This window comes from Acipenser ruthenus, chromosome 9 (assembly GCF_902713425.1).
Source record: "Acipenser ruthenus chromosome 9, fAciRut3.2 maternal haplotype, whole genome shotgun sequence".
NCBI lineage: Eukaryota > Metazoa > Chordata > Actinopteri > Acipenseriformes > Acipenseridae > Acipenser > Acipenser ruthenus.
The window spans coordinates 5,976,048-5,996,865 of record NC_081197.1 but is presented as its reverse complement, the minus strand read 5'-3'; the positions used below and the strand labels follow the sequence as shown (position 1 = coordinate 5,996,865).

The 20,818-nt window shown below is 37.3% G+C and overlaps 1 protein-coding gene across 1 annotated transcript; it reads left to right on the top strand.

The window, feature by feature from the left end:
- Positions 1-3,156: 3,156 nt before the first annotated feature.
- Positions 3,157-18,845, top strand: LOC117406171 (progesterone receptor). Its single transcript, XM_059030951.1, has 8 exons — positions 3,157-4,540; positions 8,412-8,563; positions 10,368-10,484; positions 12,510-12,815; positions 13,444-13,588; positions 13,721-13,851; positions 14,596-14,753; positions 16,207-18,845. Exons 1-8 carry the CDS (start codon positions 3,561-3,563, stop codon positions 16,360-16,362), a joined length of 2,145 nt encoding a protein of 714 aa, XP_058886934.1. The 5' UTR covers positions 3,157-3,560; the 3' UTR covers positions 16,363-18,845.
- The last annotated feature ends 1,973 nt before the right edge of the window (positions 18,846-20,818 follow it).

Below are 20,818 nucleotides of genomic sequence, written 5' to 3'. Positions count from 1 at the left end.
ACGTTCTAGCAATGTAAGAGATTTGCAAAAGAAACTCAAGGGCACTGTGGCTCAAAAGCACTGGTTAACTTGTTTTTAGTTATTAATAAAAATAAACAGAAATGGATTCTACACTCAAATAATAATAAATAATGACCCATATTTAGGTTTAGGTGTGGCGGTAAACCACTGTGACCACTTTTCTGAACATCAGGGCAATAGTTTTCTCAAGTATAGTCTGTATCAAGACCTGGGCAACAAATGTCTGGTTTTGAAAAATGAAAATCAGGACTGGCTTTCATTTAGGTTGCTGATCAAGTTATTAGCATTACCTTTTGTCTTTTCTTTTGGAACTTTGTGCAAAACATGTGATTTGTCACATTAATTTCAGGCACATTTACACCATTATATCCAAGTCCAAATGATCAAGCATGAACGGTGAGTTCTGCTTCATTGTTTTCTGTTTAACAGATTATTTTTCAGCCTTGATGTTACAGATAGCATAATAAGAGCCAGATACATCATACTATAGCCTCTCTCAACAGGGAGTGAAGCTAATGAAATGTCACAGTGACCATGTGTGTTCAAAAGGCTTGTCTTTATGGTAATAATCCACTGACAACAATGGAGAAAGCCTGCTGGTTTTATTTTCTTATTCATTTGGATTCTATTTATTCTGATGTTCAGTCACTGCACCGACAGGCTTGCTGCATTGAGATACGAGTTTAAAAGTAAAGTCATGCTGATAAAGGTACAATCTGGAATTCATCTAGATATATTATGTATCACTTATTTATCTATAGCACATCAACTCATAAATACAGCCAATAATAACCAGGAACTTATCTTCTATTTACAGTTAACTGTGGTAATTTACAACTACGGATATATTCAGTGAACTATTTCTAACTTTGTTGTACTACTCTACAACTATGGCCAAAAGTTTTCCATATACTTAAAAAAAAAACTGACAAAAGTGGAAAAATGTGACATTTAGAAATCTAACATGAAATAGTGTACTACTATTATGGCTTCCGGTAGACTTTTGCAATATCATGTTGCAGTTTCTTTGATTACATGATGTTAAACAAAAGATTTAAATTATGTTCATATAGTTTTCTTTTATTATGTCTCAATCCTAAAATTCTAGGTGATGCAACATTTCTGGCCGTAGCTGTAGACATGATTAGAAGTCTGATATTCTGACCTTTATGGAGCACTTCTATTCATCTTCCAAGTTGTTAAATCCTATAGTATCTACACAGAACCGGGTAGGCTGCAATAAACCCAGTTTCAAAAAGGATTACAGCTTTTAAGCCTCAACACACCTCCGACTCCTTTGGTTGTAATGTATAAACAGCCATGAAGTGTGCTCATCCACTCAGTAGTGGTTTGTTCCCTTTACACTCAACAGGCCTATACTGTGACGTTTACAGCAGTTTAAAGGTGGAAGAACATTTAGTCAAACATCAAATGTCTGAAAGTCAAGAATCACTTCAGAAGTCACAACGATAACAATAAGGGATGTTACCCTTAAGCAACTGTTCTTCTAACTTTGCTTCAGCCCCACTTCTGTGAGCTGCATCTTTTCAAACTATCCCAGTCAATCATTGACCTCCCCCACCAAATAAATACCATGTTGGTCCCTTGCTTTCGCACACATTAGGACTTATTACACCCAAGGGAATTATGCAATTTTTTTTTTTTTACAATTTAATAAAGGATAATACAATGTAGCCCATTTAGAAGGATGTGATGAACGGAACTGGCTATTGCATACACAACGTTACACGTTTTGCAAAAGTGTTTTCCTCCGTCTTTTGCTCTTTTGCTGATATATTTGCAAGGTGAGACCTTTGTAGTGGTGTTTTTTGACAAGACTGTTTATTGTTACCTCTCTGTCCTCAGCATATGAATAACATATTGAATTACATACCACTTTCATCTTTTTCCATATTATTTAACAAAAAAATGGACATTTCGAAATCTGACATGAAATAGTGTACCTGTTGTGACTTCCGGTAGACTTTTTCCGATATAATTTAGTAGTTTATTTCATTAGATGACGTCAAATAAAATATATAAATCAAATCCATGTAGTTTTATTTATTTTTTTATTTTGTCTCAAACCTAAAATTCTAGGTGATACAAAGCTTTTGGACACAGGTGTATACTGCACATTTGATCCACTCCTGTTGCTAGACAGTGTGAGTACAGTAAAATACTTTCAGAGTTGACGTACTTTTTGCGTGGTATGAAAATTTAAACGTAAAGGGTTTCTGTGACTGAGGTGATTCTGATAGTATCAGCCTATGACTTAATTAACTCAAAACAACCCTCTGTGATCGTGAGCATGGTTTAAGGTTAACAGATGGACTGAAGACTTCCAATCTCTCATCTTCCCTGAGTCTCGAACACAGCCCGTCAAGTCCTTGACATGTATGGCTTCATTAACAAGGACGGAGTGAGGATACTAACTGCAGGTGGTGCAAGATAACATGACTGTAACATAGCGTGGCAATGAATGCCATTGATTAACTGTGTATGGGCTACATCTATTTTGCTTCTCATTAAGAAAAGTGAAACGTTCCGTTTCTGTGTTGCTTAGTACGTTGGCCAACACAATTCCTCAATTAAATCTGGAGTATCTTGTATTGCAGTCAGTGGAGCGAATTTCTGTTAGTTGTAATGTGTTACAGTGTGTTCTTTTCCCAGGGACACAGTGAAATAGGACCCACAATCACCCTCTTTAATATGGTTGGCATTATGTATAAAATGCCTTTTGCTAGACTTCATATGGACACTTATGTGTACTGAATATGTATAAGTGGCTGACAGAGATCTGAGAAGTAGGATGTTTGTGCATATAACCGTCTTCTAATTGAACAGGTTCAGAGCAACCCTAACCTGCTTGATAATTAAAAGAACAGTACATCTTTCTGTAAGGAATTCCAGTCAAGAGAAATAAGACTGCATCAGTTAAATCACCCACTGACAAGCGTTTATGCTTAAAGAAACGGTATGAGATTCCTCACAACTTATATAACATTCAGAACTTGCTTGTTAACGTTTTTTCATCATCCTTTCTTTGAAAAAATGCAAGCAGTAAGAAGTTGTATGCATCATAGCAAGTTGTGACAGCAAGCGAAAAGACGTCAGTGCTTATTTGCACATTGAGTGGGTGGAGTTCTACAAAACTGCCGTAGAGAGTTTCTAAGTGTAGAAAGGAGTAACGTGGACTTCGTAAAGCATGTACAGTAATTATTCATGCCAATTGAAACACCAAAGAGATAATGGATGGAATTTTACAAGCAAAGTTTTCATTGTCCTTCTGTGTCAGTTATGTGAATCAAATTGATTTTGTAAGCTAGCTGGTGTTTCTAATAAGGATGCCATAGTGTGTCTTTTGTATACATTTTTGCGTCATTTCATTGTTGGAAAGCTTATACAGAATTTGGTTTATTATGCTGGTCAGGTGTTTCGGGTTCAATAAGGTTGCGGTGTGCCTATAGCAATTTGCCAACCTGCTGTGTCAAAAACAGCGACAGTTGCAAGGAATTTGATACCAGAGGCTGTGTATCATGGATCAAAAAGAAAAAGACAATAATGACAAAGTGTTCACAACATCGTCGAAACCACCCCCATGTGGCAAACAGTCGATGAAAAAAACGTACGATTTTTTCAAAGGTTTCTCGGACCCGATGGGGAATTATATTGAGGAGTTGCTTAAACAGACTGGCGATTCTGATTACACACCTAACTTAAACAAAGACGCTTCACCTAGTATGCGTAACCAAGGGAACTTTGATGTCACTCCACAAGTACCAGGTCCAGGCAGTAACAACACCGTAATATGGGAAGATTTTGGCATTACTGACAGCCCGATAATGCCCGACGAACTTTCTGAAATGATAGGGAAACCCGTGGCAACCGTGACCGACCGTACCTCTTGGATTGCAGGCACCAAAACTGCTTTTGGTAAAGAACCACCCGAAGATAAAATAAATCATAACGAAACGCTAAAGACTGAAAACAATACAGCTTCAGCTCACTTTACAAAATGTGAGTCCCATCTTTCTTCACGGAACCTTTACAACGCCAACATAGTGGCTCTGAATCCTTCCCAAGTCACGTCCAGAACGCAGACACTGCTTGTCTCTGAGGAGCAGGGCACCCCCAGCCACACAATATCGCTTTCTCCTGGCTTTGCACAAGGTTATTCAGACAACATTCACTGCCTGCCAGGCATACACGTGGACACCTCTGTGGAGCAACTTTCCAAGAAAAGACAAGACGCCGACAGCTTGACTACGTACAGAGCTGATGGGGCTCTCCAAGGCAGTTTGATGGACTTTGCACAAGTGTTGCCTCAAGAAATAGTGATGTACAAAATCAAGAGTGAGTTTTCATCACCACCGATGCCCTCCACGTCTTCAAATCCCCACTTCTGGTTTCAAACGGGTGTCTTCGACCCGCAGCAAAAGCAAGTGGGCTACGCAACACCCTATGAGATTCACCGAGGCAACGGCATGCTGCACAGTTACCCGCATGCTTATATGGGGTAAGATCATTATGAGATGGGTGTTATAAGACATGTAATGAGTCTGACAGTGGTATATTGTTTGAACTTGTGTTGAAGTTTTACAAACTCGTAATACGTATAGGCGGGAGGTTCTGTAGTATCATTTTGTTGAAGACAGTGTTCGTGTGCGTGTGCGTGTGCGTGGGGTTAATGCATTGATTGTCATGGTACCTTAGTGTAGGGATTTTTGAGGTAGCTAAGTCAATTTGTTCACCAACTTTTATTTTTTATCACTAATCTGTGATAAACAGACACCGTTGATCGATGTTAGTTTTGTTTTTTCTTGCCAGACCATGAAGTTTAATAATGGCTCCCAGGGTTGGGGCCAGTTGTAACAAGTGTTATAATTGACCCCGTACAACACTAGCTCATTTTGTTATTCATTATTTTGCAGCCAGTATGCTAAGAGTTAGACAAGTAAGAGAGTACCATGACACACACCCTGGAGAAAGCATCCAATGACGCGCAGAATGAGGGAAAGCAAGTGTCACCTGGAAAAATCATTTGATATTTGCCATGTAACATTGTCCAGATTTTGTAAGGCGAGAAAGAAGTTAGCTGAGGAAGGATCTAGTAAACTAGCTCATAGGCTACTGTAGTGCAACTCGAGTCTTCACTGAGGAGCAGGGGGAAACAGCAGAATATCCACTGAAGGCTGCAGATTTGTATTACGGACTGAGTCCCCGTAAGCAGGATCATAAACTGCGCATTGTGTAAGACAGTGCTGGACTTAGTTAATAGCTGATATCGACAACGCAAGTGTTGAGAAAACTGGCAGTAGCCTATCCTCTGTGTTCATGGCCCTTTTCATTTATTCCTAGTAGGATTTGAAACTATTTTAAAAGTAAAGAGGTGTCTTAAATAAGAATGATAGTAATTGCGTGTGTGTATATAGCCTCCAAATTACAAAACATTGTTGGACATTGTTTGAGTTCAATAAATATATATCTTATTGAATAAATATATCAAGTTTTCTTTTATTTAAATAAAACATGTTGTTATTTATTTGTTATTCTTTACAAAGTGTTACATTTGACTCCGACCACTGTTACAACTGCCCCGGTCATGGGGTCAATTGTAACACAAGACTCCTTGCATTTGAAGCAATATTGCGGTCTTTATAGTAGCTCTACAAACATAAAAATGGTCGGAATTGGTAACAGATAGATGTAAGTTGTTTGCATCAGAAAATGGCAACGCCAGCTCAAATGTTTTCTGAGTAATGACGCGAAATGTAAAAACTATTACAACTGTCCCCGGTCACCCCTACTGTCTATACTATTTCGTTTTTGGTCATATAATCTAAAGACGTAACCATAGAACATATTAAACTATAATAATAATAATAATAATAATAATAATAATAATAATAATAATAATAATAATAATAATAATAATAATAATAATAATAATAGCAAATACATCAACAAATAAGTAAATACATAAATAAATAATCTTGTAACCACAAGGAATGACTAATAGAATAACATTTTAAATAACAATGTAATACTGCATGCGTGCTATTTAATTATTTGATTTTGTTTTTTAAACAAAAACATTAATGTGTTTTATGACATTTTGGGTCATACAGACATTCTAATTGTCTTAAAGTGAGTTTAAAGTTTTTTTTAGTTTTTTGGTAAGTTTCCAGTAACTGTTAACTCCCACATCTAAACTTACAGTAGTCTGTTGAATTGTTTGATTACTGAAATCCAATTTCCTAGTTTCCTGTGGTTGTTTAGCCTGGGTCTGTGGGTTATAGTTATTGTTATTATAGGTCATTGGGAAGAGGAATACAACAAATGTAACATTACAAAACTAGTGAGACGTTCCCCTTTTCTCCTTTTGTTGAAGTTTACTACAGTGCCTCTAAGTAAGTTCTTGTGCTGTTCATTGGTTTTAAGAGCAATTAATGCTATACATTTCCATGTAAAAAAAAAAAAAAATCACTTCATAAAATATGTATGTACTGTGAGAGATGCCACTTTGAACCTTCTGGTATAAGAGACACATTCTGTGTAGTTTGGGACAATAACGTTCTGGCTGCCCAAACTGAGTCCTTACACCATGAGAGAAGCATCTCTCATTATAATCATTATAATCAGGGGTTCAGATAACTGATAAGCAGGTATGCATGCGCACCAATAAAAAACAAATGCAGACTTCCTTATTGTTTTTAACACGCAAATACGTACAGTCAGTACATTTTTAACAGGCAGCGAGGGTGCTCACGCTTACAAGGTCAAGCATATTATCTGACTGTGACTCATACCTGCCTAACCTCCGGATTTTCTACTGAGTCCCAAGGTCTCAACAACCGAGCTTATTATTACTGACCATAATTAAATATCAGTCGCCATATTTCACTTAAGCCAGAGGGTTCCAATTCACAAAAAAATCCATTCCTGCTAGCGTTATCATTAGCGAGGTTCAAGGTTTTATAAAAAGAAAAAATGGAGCGCGATAGGTGGAATCACTCTAGTTCATAGTCATAACATCAATCATTTTCTTTTAATGGAGACATGAAACAACCAATGATAGCCGGGATCTTGATTTAGCTGTCCATTCAGAGAAGATGGATGTAGTTACAGGGAATGGCGTTGTGGAAGCTCACGCCCCAAGTGCGGATGAGAGGAGGTGTTGATGTTGGAGAGCCAGTTTTAAACGTGAGTTTAAAAAATATATTTAATTAAAATATTTTTTCCCCCCTCAGTTATATCCTTCTATAAATACCGTTGTGCCGTCAAGCTAACGTGTTCAACAAGTGAAGAACTGTTTAGTTTTTTTGCTTTTGAATCCCCAGGGCTGGAATTTGGTGGTAGACTATTGAAATAAATAGAGAATGGGCGATGATTTGTTACACATTGTAATAACCAGCAAGCCGGACTCCTACTTAAACATTCAGAAACTATTGTTGTTGTCTCTGACACTGTGTGGCAAAGTGTTTTGCAGTGCGCAGGTGTAGAGGTGATGCGGTGCACAAGTTGAAACAAGTGATTTCAATGTCCAAACAATGTTTTATTTGGAGTGGAGGTTTTGTAATTCCAGGTCTTTTGTGACTGCAAATAATAATCCCAGGCAGTACACAGCAATGTGTATTGCACTGTTTAATTGCGAGTTACAGTCCCGAAATAATAAACACAGTTATTAAACACACACAAGAGACACACACAATCACAAGTCCACAGTGCGTGCTAACGTGCAAGTGGTGAATATACAATGAATCCGTGAACAATGGTGCAGTGCTGTCCGGGTTTGTGCTGGCCTTAAGCGACAGCTCCGGATCGTGTTAGCCCTCTAATAAATAACAAACAGTACAATTAGACTTGACAAAACAAACAAACACTAAACACTCACGGTTATATTTCGCTTGTCCTTTAGCATTCTCTTAACCATAAACAAAGGAACAGATCACCTAGCCACATCCCCTATTTGTACCTTCAGTCATGCCCCCTTGGGTAGCGAGTGCAGCTGTATCTCCTCCAATCCGCGGTTGCCACTTCGCTTTCCCTCTGGAGCGATGAATTAATGTACCGCAGCTGTGCCCCCTTTCTAGATGGCCGACTTCCACCTAACCCTGGGAATGAATTGTCAGGCCGTCCAGTCCAGGGCACTCTGTTCCCTTTATACTGCAACCTCACAGGTCAGGAGGGAGATTTATCAGCAAGAATCATTCTGTCTCTGTCACACACAAACCATTTTGAAATTACTTACAAATATATATGAACCATATATTTATAATGTATGCTTTTCCATGTCTTTTAAATATATATTTCTTCTGTTTATGACATTAGCTCATTAATTGAAACCGCCAATGAAGAGCAATGTGTTGTGTTCCTTCCTTGTAAAGGCCAGATAGCAGAGGTACCCTTGGCTCTCCCTTCATCTCCAGTGTGATTCCCCAGCGGCTCTGCCTCATTTGTGGAGATGAGGCCTCTGGTTGTCACTATGGTGTTCTCACCTGTGGAAGCTGCAAGGTGTTTTTTAAGAGAGCAGTAGAAGGTAAGATTTGTTTTGTATGTATGTATGTATGTATGTATGTGTGTATGTGTGTATGTATGTATGTATGTATTCTATGTGCTTTATTATTATTATTTTTCTTAATTTACAGTCAATGAATAACAGAATGTATTCCTAAAGCAACAGCAGACAACCAAAAGCTAATACTTTATAAAAAAAATGTACCAATCCACTTGTGGTACTGTAGAGCACCGTTTCAACAGCATACAGCAGGTTCACATTAGTACAGTGTCTATGATTCTCACACACTGGCTGCGAGATCAGTTCTAATGTTCATGACAGTCTGTTGAGTTTTAGATGGACAGGTTTGTCAAATTAATTGAGACATGGAAGAGCCTGCAACATACAATGCCTGACTCAGCTTATTTTCCAGTTTCCATTGAGGTTATGTTTGTTAATTCATTCACAACCTGGCTGCTCATCTGGCTAAACCCTGATTTTCATCTACAAAAGGTGGGTCTCTATTGCCTTGTCCAGTAGCTAGGCCATAGGCCCTTTGCCTTGAAGCAGGCTTGAAAGTTCAAATGTAACTTGCATAATCTGTTCAATATATTTATTCACAATAACTTGTGGAGGTTGTGGAGTTTGTGATCCAGGTCTTTGTTCCAACTGTCCAGACCCAGATGGCTGTTTATGATCTCACTGTTCTCGTAGAAGCGGTGTGGAACGGCCCTCCAAGGCCCGAGTTGCCCAGCCCTGACCTAAATTTATGAAGTGTAAACAATAAGCTGTTGAGAGCTTCACTTAACTTTATGAAAATGTGAAGGGCCTATCATTTACAGATCCATTACTGTGTAGATTGAACTGCTGTGTGTTTGTTTTTGAGAATTGATCTTTTAGCGGAAAGTTTAATAAATATGGGAGTCACTTGCAGGTCATTGCAACCAAAACTGGCTTTGCTGAACTCAAACATGGAGATACATTTATTGTAGGAAAATTAAAACTCAGTTTGTTTAAAATGTTCCTGTGATGATGAACTGTCGTGCTGTTTTGTAAATAATAAAAATGTGCACAGTTATTCAGTTTCTTCCCACATGTATTTTAGAAGCTGCATTCCACAGAATCAAGCAACATTTAGCGGATTTACACTATAGCTAAATTGATTTTGTGTACAAAGACTCAACTTTACAGGCTCTAAATAAAAATGTATGCTCTACTTTGCTAATTTTTCCAGGTCATTTTTTACAACTAATAATTGACATTATTTCCATTACAATCAATGCTTTATACAAGAAGAGGTAATCTTCTAAGGTGATTGTTCCAAGGCAGGAATTAAGATGGCGAGGCAGGAAGATGCTTTTTACTATATGATCGAGTCAAAGTGTTTTAATAAGAGACAGTGATGGGCAATCTAATCATACTCTCAAGACTGATCTCATGAACGTGTTTACAAAATGCGCGCAGCCTAATTATGGTAGTTAAATTGCATTTGCTCTGTGTTACACCACCTGGTCACCATAATCCCGCACTGGATAAAAGAACACAGACACCCCTCTTAGTTTCTTGTTTATTTCATCCGACATTATTTAGAAGAGCCTTTCAATCTAACCACGGCCATGTCATCCTGTGCTTTAGTTCTTTAAGAAATCCCTTTCCTCAATAAGTGTAGTTTCATTCGTCTCCATTGCTGAAGGCATGCTCCATCTGCCTGATCTAATTATTGCCTACATGCAATTCATTTGTTTCCGCCCAGCACCTGATGCTCACAAGCTACATTATATTGTTCTGTGTAATAATTCGGGTTTCAAGGTTTTTGTTAAAGTGCTTTTATTCTTTGCTGCGTCAGGTCATCAAAACTATTTGTGTGCTGGGAGAAACGACTGCATTGTGGATAAGATTCGCAGGAAGAACTGCCCAGCCTGTCGTCTAAGAAAGTGCTACCAAGCTGGCATGATGCTTGGAGGTAAACGCCTTTCATGTTTGATATGGGCAGAAATAAAACTTGCATTGTAATAGGTAATAATAGGTAGACTTCAGAGCCAAATTTGGCTAGTTTTTTTTTTTTTGACAGACAGCTATTTATATTCAGTAAAAGTTATGAAGAATGAATAAGGAATGGTTTTATTCCATATTTCTTTGTATGCTTTTTTATAATATAATATCTCAGGTATAGTTCTCCATAAGGCAGAGGTTCTTTAATTTTTTTGTATATATTTTTATTTAATTTAAATCTAATTTGATTTAAGAAAAAGTATCATGCTTTACCTTGCATACACAGTAGCATGTATTTAGCATTCTTTATGGAGGCTGTGTGGTCCAGTGGTTAAAGAAAAGGGCTTTTAAACCAGAAGGTGCTCAGTTCAAATCCCGGCTCAGCCACTGACTCATTGTGTGACCCTAAGCAAGTCACTTAACCTCCTTGTGCTCCGTCTTTCGGGTGAGACGTAATTGTAAGTGACTCTGCAGCTGATGCATAGTTCACACACCCTAGGCTCTGTAAGTCACCTTGGATAAAGGCGTCTACTAAATAAACAAATAATAATAATAATAATTCTTTACCTTGGACAAAGATGCACTTTACCGTACAGAACTTAACTAGGATTTAGATTGTTTTAAAATGATTTCACTTGATGTTTCTTTTTTAAGCATGTTTTAACTATGTTTACTAAACTATTCATGTATCGAGGATAATTAAGCAGATACATGATCAGTTTGTAACAAGCTAATACATTCTCATAATCATCAAGCTATTTTAACTGTAACTTCATTTTGGTTAGTGTTCACTATATTTGTTGATCTGGATTAATGCAGTGTTGTGTGTTACATGTCACAACCTGTCTTCAGGGATTTGATGTTCCGAGTAACTCATGTGAGTAATTGCTTGTTTTGGGGGGTGATAGCAATCTTCATTATTTACTGGCTAAAGCCATTGTTCTTTGTTCTTTCTGCCGCTAAGGGGTTAATGGAAACAATCGGACTTCACCTGCACCAAATGTGCTCTAAACAAAGGGAAGGCTTGTTGATCAAAATTACAGCTGAAGCTGCTCTCCTTGCCATCTGCATGCTTGACATGTTCTTTACAGTGGAGTCAATTACAGGAGCACAGTGACCTAGCTGAAGCACGCATCTCTATTAGCTTAGCAGCAGTATAAATACATTATCGGCTCTGTTTTTTTTTTCTTGTTCTTTCTCAGAGCCTCCCATGAAGTTTATGAGTTCCATAGATGAATACTGCTTCTGTGGTCAAAGGCTTGCTACAGAAAACTATAGATTTGAAACCATATCAATAGAACATATTGTGAGCTGCAGCCGTAGTTTACATAGCAATCTGTAACTATGAACAGCAGTTAACCTGAATAGAGATCGCCAAGAAGTGTGCTAGTGGAGCGGTTCCCAACCTTGGTCCTGGGACCCCTCTGTGTCTGCTGGTTTTCATTCCAACTGAGCTATTAATTACTTAACTAGGTGGGGTAACAATTGTAAGTTATTATTATTATTATTTGTTTATTTAGCAGACGCCTTTATCCAAGGCGACTTACAGAGACTAGGGTGTGTGAACTATGCATCAGCTGCAGAGTCACTTACAATTACGTCTCACCTGAAAGACAGAGCACAAGGAGGTTAAGTGACTTGCTCAGGGTCACACAATGAGTCAGTGGCTGAGGTAGGATTTGAACCGTGGGACCTCCTGGTTACAAGCCCTTTTCTTTAACCACTGGACCAAGTTGCTCTGGATAAGGGTGTCTGCTAAGAAATAAATAATAATAATAATAATTTATCCTTAATTGTACTGATAATTTGCTTAATTAGACCTTTTTAATTGTTTTCAGCTCTTAACAGTTGCATATTTCAAGTTAGCTATAACATTTTATAAGTAACTTAAACTCTACAATTGTTTAAGAGGTGAAAACATTTACGGTATAATTAAGCAAATTATCAGGCGGGTACATCATTTCCTGCCATCCATCTATATTTTCTCTTCCCCTAGGTCGGAAGTTTAAGAAGTTTGGAAGCCTGAAGGTTGTTGGTGGAGTCCAGTCACCACTTCTGCACTCCCCACAGACATTACCGATTGAGAACCAGGCTGTGATACCAGTGTCCTGTGTGCCTTCAGTGCGAGAGCTCCAGTACACTCCACAGATACTCAGCATTTTGGAGGGTATTGAGCCTGAAATAGTATATGCAGGCTATGACAGCTCACAACCAGAGGTCCCCAATGTCCTGCTGACCAGCTTGAACAACCTCTGCGAGAAACAGCTGCGGGCCATCGTCAAGTGGTCCAAATTACTCCCAGGTATTAAAGACATTTTTGTAATAATTCCCTTTTCAGAGGAACCTCTTTTGTTATGAGCACTATGCCATGCCAGACTGCAGCAATGGAACAGAACGGTTTCCTAGCAAACTTAGACAAAGATGCATACTGTAATATCGCTGCCATGCTGGGTAAGTGCGCCCACTCGCACCATTGTGGGTCTTTTAACCATTCAACATCACTAGATGTTCACATCAAGCTTTATAGCTGGATTGCTTGCTTCTCCATATTGGATTATTTCTAGGTTTTTGAGAGGCTTTACAGTACACAATTACATTAGTATCTTAATATTATCTGGGAATAAATTAAGACTCCCATTGCATAGCAGTTTGAGTCATTCCAGGTTTTCCAGTGAACCTCAATGGTAAGTTATCTGTATAAAAGACATGGTGTCTTATTAAGCTCACACTCAAAGATGGAATGTCTCAAACTCTTACGCAGTGGGATTCTAAATTCTAACTTCTACTGCACTGTATTTAAACATTATTATAAATAGGTACTTAAATGGCAATAAAGTAATAATGTGATATTTGAACATTAACCAAAAAACGACAGTATAAGATGAACTGGTTAATGGAACTTCATTTTGTTTGTTTGTGTGTTTTGAAAGGATTCCGCTGCTTACACATCAGTGACCAGATGACTCTGATTCAGTACTCCTGGATGAGCATGATGGTGTTTGCAATGGGATGGAGATCATACCAAAACTTCAACAGTCAGATACTATACTTCGCCCCAGATCTTGTCTTTAACGAGTAAGTAATTGAAAAAAAAAAAAAAACGTAACTGTAGTTAACAGTCATCATTCGTGTATAATCTGGAAAAAATAAAAATTGGTTCTACTTTTATTATTTTCTAATTCAAATCATTTCATGTTATCTGTTCAGAGAGAGAATGAAACAGTCTCCGATCTATGACTTGTGTTTAACAATGCAACATATCCCACAAGGATTTGAAAATCTACAAGTGACAAGGGAGGAGTTTCTTTGCATGAAAGCATTGCTACTCCTCAATACAAGTAAGTGCCTGCAATATAGAATGCACTAGTTTTCTTAATCAGTGGTGTTTACTAACTTGTATCGGTCTTTTATCTGTACAGTTATGGGATAAGGGACAAGCGCCAGGAGACAAGACCTGACTGTGAACTTGTTAGGATGTTTTGTACCGTAGTGAATTTGTACTATATTTGTGAGTGACTGTTATAGCGTCAGCTGGACAAGTCAGGGTTTACCCCAGGAGTTCATTACAAAACCATGGCACTGCACCACTAGGATTCATATAAAGTATTAGTTATGGCTGTGGTGCCAAAATAAAGGGGTTTCAAATATTCTGTTTTTAAAGCTTAAATAAAATTTTAGCATTGTCTAGGTATGTCAAGCTAGGAGGTCGCAGTTTTTTCCGCAGTGAACCGGCTCTCTGGAATGCTTTGTCAGGAATCATCAGAAATGCTGATTCCCTGGTAAAGTTTAAGGCCTATTTATTCTCTTAAACCTTTGGAGTGTGATTATATTTTTTTATTTTGTGTTTTATTTTACTTTTAGTACTTTTATTGTTCGGTCTTGTTTCACTGGCAATTTTTAGTTTTGAACTTTTTTGGATTGTGAAGCGCTTTGAGATGGCTCTGCCATGAAAGGTGTGATAGAAAAACAATTTGATTGATTGATTGATTGATCGAAATGGACACATGGTCTGTAATGATGTAGATATAAAGGCACTTGTGAGGAGTCTGATAGAGATTTGAATTGTCTTCTTTTCTGTGCAGTACCATTGGAGGGTCTGAAAAGTCAAGACCAGTTTGATGAAATGAGACAGCACTACATCAGAGAGCTCACCAAAGCCATACAGCTGAAGGAGAAGGGAATTATTGAGAGCTCACAACGCTTTTACCACCTGACCAAACTGATGGACTCCATGCACGAAGTATGTAGGTTTTTATATTAACATTTACAGCTGCACAATTGCAATTGTAGTTTTCATAAGTAAAAAGAAAAAAACAATTTACAACTCTAAAACAAATAACAGACTAATCACAAGCACCTAAATTAAATAAATATCTGATTTGGTAACATGATTAGTTGTGTTTTTGTTTTTCCTATCTGAAAATAATGGTTAATGTATGTTTTGAAGTAAATAATTTTGCAATCAGTTGTGTTGGTGGTAGTTCTACCTAGAACTCTGTGGCCCATGATTTAGTTCCTCCACCTACAGTACCAACTGATTTTATCATCACTGCCTTTTCTTTGCCAGGAAAAAAAGAAAAACTACTAAGGCTCCAACTCCATTTCTTTTCACAAAAGTGACAGTGACAGTTTGAAAGTCTACCTGAACTGCATACACACCCATAGCCCTAACCGTTGTACTTTAATTAGAATGAATGAGGTTTAGAAGCAGCCAGACACGGATTTGTCCATAAGTGGAGCTGCGGGCCTAGTGGTTAGGCTGTGTTGTCAGGAAGCACTTTACACAAATGTTGTGAGCGCTTTTATTAATAAAATAAAGAATAACAAAACACTTTTAACAAAAGTAAAATTGAAAACAAAAGCCTAGCTCCTCTGGAGCACTAACAAAGAAACATCTTACTGTAGTCACAGTCAAAGCAACAGCTCCTTGCAGGAGTCCATAACTGACTGACTGGCTTCTCTAACCAGGTGCTTTTATAGATTTTGACCGAGTTAATTACTCATCTACTCGGCCATCTGTCTCCTAATAGGATGCCCGAATTTGGGCTGCCCGTTGCCCAGTTTCCTATTTGTTTTTAAGTGCAGGGCCTTTGTCCTGCCATGCTAGAACTCAAGCTTGATGTTGGAAAAATCATGCCTTCTGTCCCATTTTCTACACCCCATTGAGAAAAGTGTGGATTACAGTTACACCTTAACTGGCTATATACAGTATAACTAGAGCACATATTAATCCAGTCTAAATACAGAAACCTGATCGGGTTAGATAGAAAAAAAAGTAAGAATTAATGTAATTTGAACAGTGGCTTGCAAGCATTTTCATTGGAGCCCTCTATGTTTCACCATGACAACTTTATGAGAGTCATAGATGTTCATTTAAACACTGCTGGCAGGAGGTTATTTTCCATTTTACACTTTCTTCCCTCTGTCATTGCAGCGACTTGCTGCCAAAGAGCCTGATGCTGTTATCAGTTACTTCCTTGAGTGGTATTTTTTCTTTTCTTTCAAAATCAGATTTTGGCTCTGGTAGCCTTTAGCTTTCTTCCAGGTGATTCTCCAACTTCAGAAAAGGTTTGGACAAAAGAGAGACAAAGGACTTAAGGACGTTGTGTTTAAAACACATGTCCAGATGCCAGATCTGATTGGGGAAAGTCACGGCAAATTCAATAGCTCCTGTTTTTTTTCCCTTTGAAAAGATTGTGAAGAAGCTGCATCTCTTCTGCCTCAATATCTTCGTCCAGTCGGAGTCTCTCAGTGTGGGGTTTCCTGAGATGATGTCTGAAGTAATTGCAGCTCAGCTCCCAAAGATCCTGGCCGGGATGGTGAAAAATTTACTCTTTCACAAAAAGTGAATGAACCTGAGTGTTAGCGGCGGTTAGGAGGGTGTGTATCGTTGAAGTAACTCTGTGACCTACCTGGCTATTATTTCTGAATACATATGCCTTTTCTTTTTAAATGAAACACTTATTTAAAGTGCTATGAACACTGTGTAGTGATTACCCAGGATATGTGAATAAGTATTTAATAGCAGTCCTGATTTTGTAGAAAAAGTATGTTATATTTATTTACTATACAGTTTTCTGTACCCTTTATACAGCATTCAGTACACATTGCCTCTAAAAAAAACATAAACCTGTTGCTTTGAGTTGGATTTCACAACTATTTATGCAAAAAGGCAATTTCCAAAGATAATTTCAGTTGTCAAAAGCTTACCAAAGTTGCTTGTTGCTATTCTCCTTTCCCAAAAAATAGTACTAAATTGGCATAAAGACCTTAATAACTCACCTTAATAAATCACCTTAATACGTTTTCTAAATTAAATGTTTTTGCCAATACTTTAATATTTCTGGGGCCCTGAAGTTTTCTTAGAATTCTTATATAATTATTATTGTTGAAGTGATTTAAACCCGCTAACAACTTTGGTTTGACTATTCTCTTGAGGTTTGTTCATTTTCAAAAGATGAGAACTCACAGAAAATTGATTCCCTTACATATTTGGACAAGGACAGCCTGTTCCAGATAAAAAGGAGCCCGTCCGTCTTATTATCCAGTCTCTCACACCTGGATTTCAGACTGTGCATATAAACAACAGGAAGGAGCTCAAAGACCCAAAGCCTGGATTTAATAAGCATTTTGGCTTTGCTTTAAATGTACAACTTAGTCATACACATTTTTCAAAACATTAAAAAATATAGTTTATCTATCTGTCCTCAGTGCTACATTTCCCTAACATAAATTCAAAACACGAAATAATCTCCAGTATTTTAGAAGAAACATTTAATTGAAAATGCAAACTTGAAAACAAACTTTCTAATGGCTTCATTTCCCTGACCTTGAATACCATTCTCATTTGTGTTGCATGTACAGTAAAGTGTTAAATATTCAACTCTTTTTGAGTACATAGTTTATTTAAAATATTTAAGTAGATACATATTTAAGAAAAATAGGAAAAACCCCAAAAAAAGTCTTATGTGAAGGTTACTTTTCTTAAATGTTGCATGTAAATGTAAAGTTCAGATTCTGTTAGATTTGAACAGAAGTTTTTATTTTTTTTTCACAATTAAAGACAGCACTTTTCTACAGCTGGCCTGATTCAAAACACATGTCTCTCTGTGTTCATGGCTTTCTGTACCCACTCAAAATGGAATATTGGATCCCGGTCATTGCATGCATTCCAATATTAATATAAAAAGACGACAAACACAGACACCAGAAGATATATACGAGTACATCGCTTACCAGAACTATCACCGGCAGAAATGCCTGGTTGTCTGACGTCGAGATAAAGATGTTTCACATGAAACGCTCCCTTCGTTTTATATACTAGCAATGTTGACTAAGCCATGAAGGTCTTATGCATGCTGACTTTGATAATATCCAAATACTTATAACCCTTTTTTTCTGGATACCCCCACACTTGTCCTGTGATTGTTTGTATATATTTTATACAGCATTTCTCTGATGACACCCCCGACTATGGTTATACTGCTTATTATTTCACACATTTCCGATCCTTGAACCAGTATTTTAGATAGCCCCACTGGTACCTTCCTCTTTACCTTACTATGCTGTGGCTGTTGGCTCTTTAGTAACAAAATACTACAAGATCTGAAAAACATCTGGAGTTCTGTGATAATGTATTGTGTTGTGATTTTAATTATCCAAATATGTTTTTTTTTTTTTTTAACTGGATATTATTTTAAAGACATTGAAACAGACTTCTAGTCGAAATGTTTTTCATTGAATTTATTAGGTTTCTTTTAGTAGTTCTAAAAGTAAATGTAAATAGTAAATACTAATAGCAGGTGTAACACAACACTGTTGTCAATCTTGTTATTTTTTATTTTGCTTTGCTGTAGATGATTTTTTTTAAAATAAGTTGTGTTTGTGTTTAGCAGTTAGGTTTGAGAAAATAAGGATCATTTTTTGTTTATATTGTTATTTGTTACATTTGTGTTAATGTGGCCTTAATTGGACTTGCCTAAATCTATACGGTGTGATGTATTTTTATGAAGATTTAAGAAGATTGTATTCTTTTAAAGGGTGTATATTAACCTACAATCATTCTTTCTTGTTTTTTTCACCTACATAGTTTCAAGTTGTACATTTTATTTTCGAAGATATTTCAAATACGAGGAAACAACTATAAATGATCCACCTCTTACCTCATTAATGTAATTCAGTGCTCTGGCAGCAAGAGTAAGGTGTGGCCCACTTTGTGTACAAAATGTTGAGAAAAACAGAAATGCTTGTAAAAGACCTTGCATAAGTGATGTCTGTGTAAATATGATTACGTGTACGTGGTAATAAAGTCATGCAGGTGTTTTGCTATTGACATGAAAGCTTTTTTGATTGGCGGTGGCTTCTGAACCCTGTTACGTATGTAAAGAAAACACCCTAGATACCAGGCCCTTGTAGCCTTGGCAGTTTTTTTTTTATTATCTACAAATGCCAATGGGATATTGTGAGTAAACTTCTGTAGCATCTTGGATTATGCATGGAGTCTAGTGCAGTGGAGGGCTTGTGTGTCTTTTTCCACCCAGTTCCCTATTGATTTACTTGAACCCCTAGGCTTTCTGAATGATGTTACCTGGTGTTTAAAAGAGACAGCATATGTTTTTCCACAATGTACCCTTAAGTAGGCTTCTTCTTTAGTGAACTACATAGCTCTTGAGACAATAATATTCCCAGCTATATGCTTTTGAAGAACCACACATCAGTTTACAACAGGTAAGTAGACGGTACTTCATATATGTACAGTAGGATTATATTTTATTAACAATTACATTAGAAATGTAACCCAAGATGAATCAATTAGCAGTTAATCATTGAGTTATTATTATTAATTAGTCATTTCGCAGATGGTTTTATCCAAAGCAGGTTACAGAGACTAGGGGGTGAACTATGGATCACAGCTGATGCTGCAAATTCACTTACAATAGGACCTTGGTTTTACATCTCATCCGAAGGACGGAACACAAGGTTAAGTAACTTGCTCAGGGTCATACACAGTGAGTCAGTGGCTGAACTGGGATTGAACCTGGAACCTCCTGGTAACAAGCCTCTTTCTTTAACTACTGGACCACCAAGCCTCTAGCAGCCTGCCATATTAAAAGTTTTGGCTTTGTCTATAAAAGGGAAGCTGTCAGGTCTCCCTGCCCATGGCTTCCCTATGGTCAGCTTCTCCACTTATCCGCGAGCTAATTTAAGGGCAGGGGTAACGCAAAAGGTGAGGCCAAAGGCCAGAGAATGTAGTAGCACTGTTTAGTGTATGTTTTAATAAATAATCTATTGCATTAGTTTCCCGACTGAACTTCTAAAACTTTGTAAAAGTCTCAATGATGTGATGAAAAACAGAATCAAGACAAGTATTGGAAACCAAGTGACTGGGTAAAATATTTGTTTATTGTTTTCAACCCTTTCAATTCTCCCTTTAAAAGGATGACATCTATAATAATTCATTGTGTTGTATTGACATTAACCCATACAGCCACCTAATGTATCTATGGAATACTGTTTAAAATTGTATTTAATTAAAAGCATTTCATGAGTTAACAGAAGTAACCATGAAGCATCCCATATCTTTAAATCATTATTAGCAAGATTAGCGGAAAGGGAGTTTCATTCCTGCAATAACTCTGAAGGTCAATGAACATTCTCACGAAATCTCTTCTGCCTATTTATGTAGAAAAGAACACGTTGATCTTGGCAACATTTAAGAAACGTGAGCCCTCTGGCAGCTTCATTAGACTAGACCTTCCATTTCTAAGAAATTCTTCCTGTACCAGATGTATCCTTGGCATGGCTGATTTTATGGTTAAACTATGTAGCAGTATCATGACAGCTCATATTCTCTGTTCATAACCATGCTATCAGTTTGGTTGCAGTTAAAAAGACTGTAATAATTAGAAGTACAGTCATCAGTACAGGACCTACGTAATGCCTGTCTCAGAAGCTCATTTCTTCAAGAGAAACATAATATAACCCTCCCAAAAATAGAAGTATAATAGTTTAATATATTATGTATATACTTTTAAACAACGAAAGGAACATACCATAAAGCAGGAAGAGAGCTGGAATAATATGTCCTACTCTAATCCAAAGGGCAACAACTCAATAACCTCACAATGGGACAGATTTCCGTTCTGCATAGTTTGTTCCCATTTTTTGCATGGAATATATTGCATAGTTAATTAGAAGGAAACAAATCAGAATGGTAATCTAACGACTTATTAATTATTAATTAAAATTGGACCAAAGATGTTTTTTCACTGTGAACCTACAAGGAGGATGACATAACAAACACTT

What these genes read in the sequence shown, in the direction of transcription:
- LOC117406171 (XM_059030951.1), top strand. Translation starts at nt 3,561, where the DNA reads ATGGATCAAAAAGAAAAAGACAATAATGACAAAGTGTTCACAACATCG. An exon ending in GTGGTCCAAATTACTCCCAG is followed by an intron (nt 12,816 to 13,443) that starts GTATTAAAGACA and finishes GTGTTTTGAAAG; the next exon opens with GATTCCGCTGCTTACACATC. An exon ending in TGATGGACTCCATGCACGAA is followed by an intron (nt 14,754 to 16,206) that starts GTATGTAGGTTT and finishes CCCTTTGAAAAG; the next exon opens with ATTGTGAAGAAGCTGCATCT.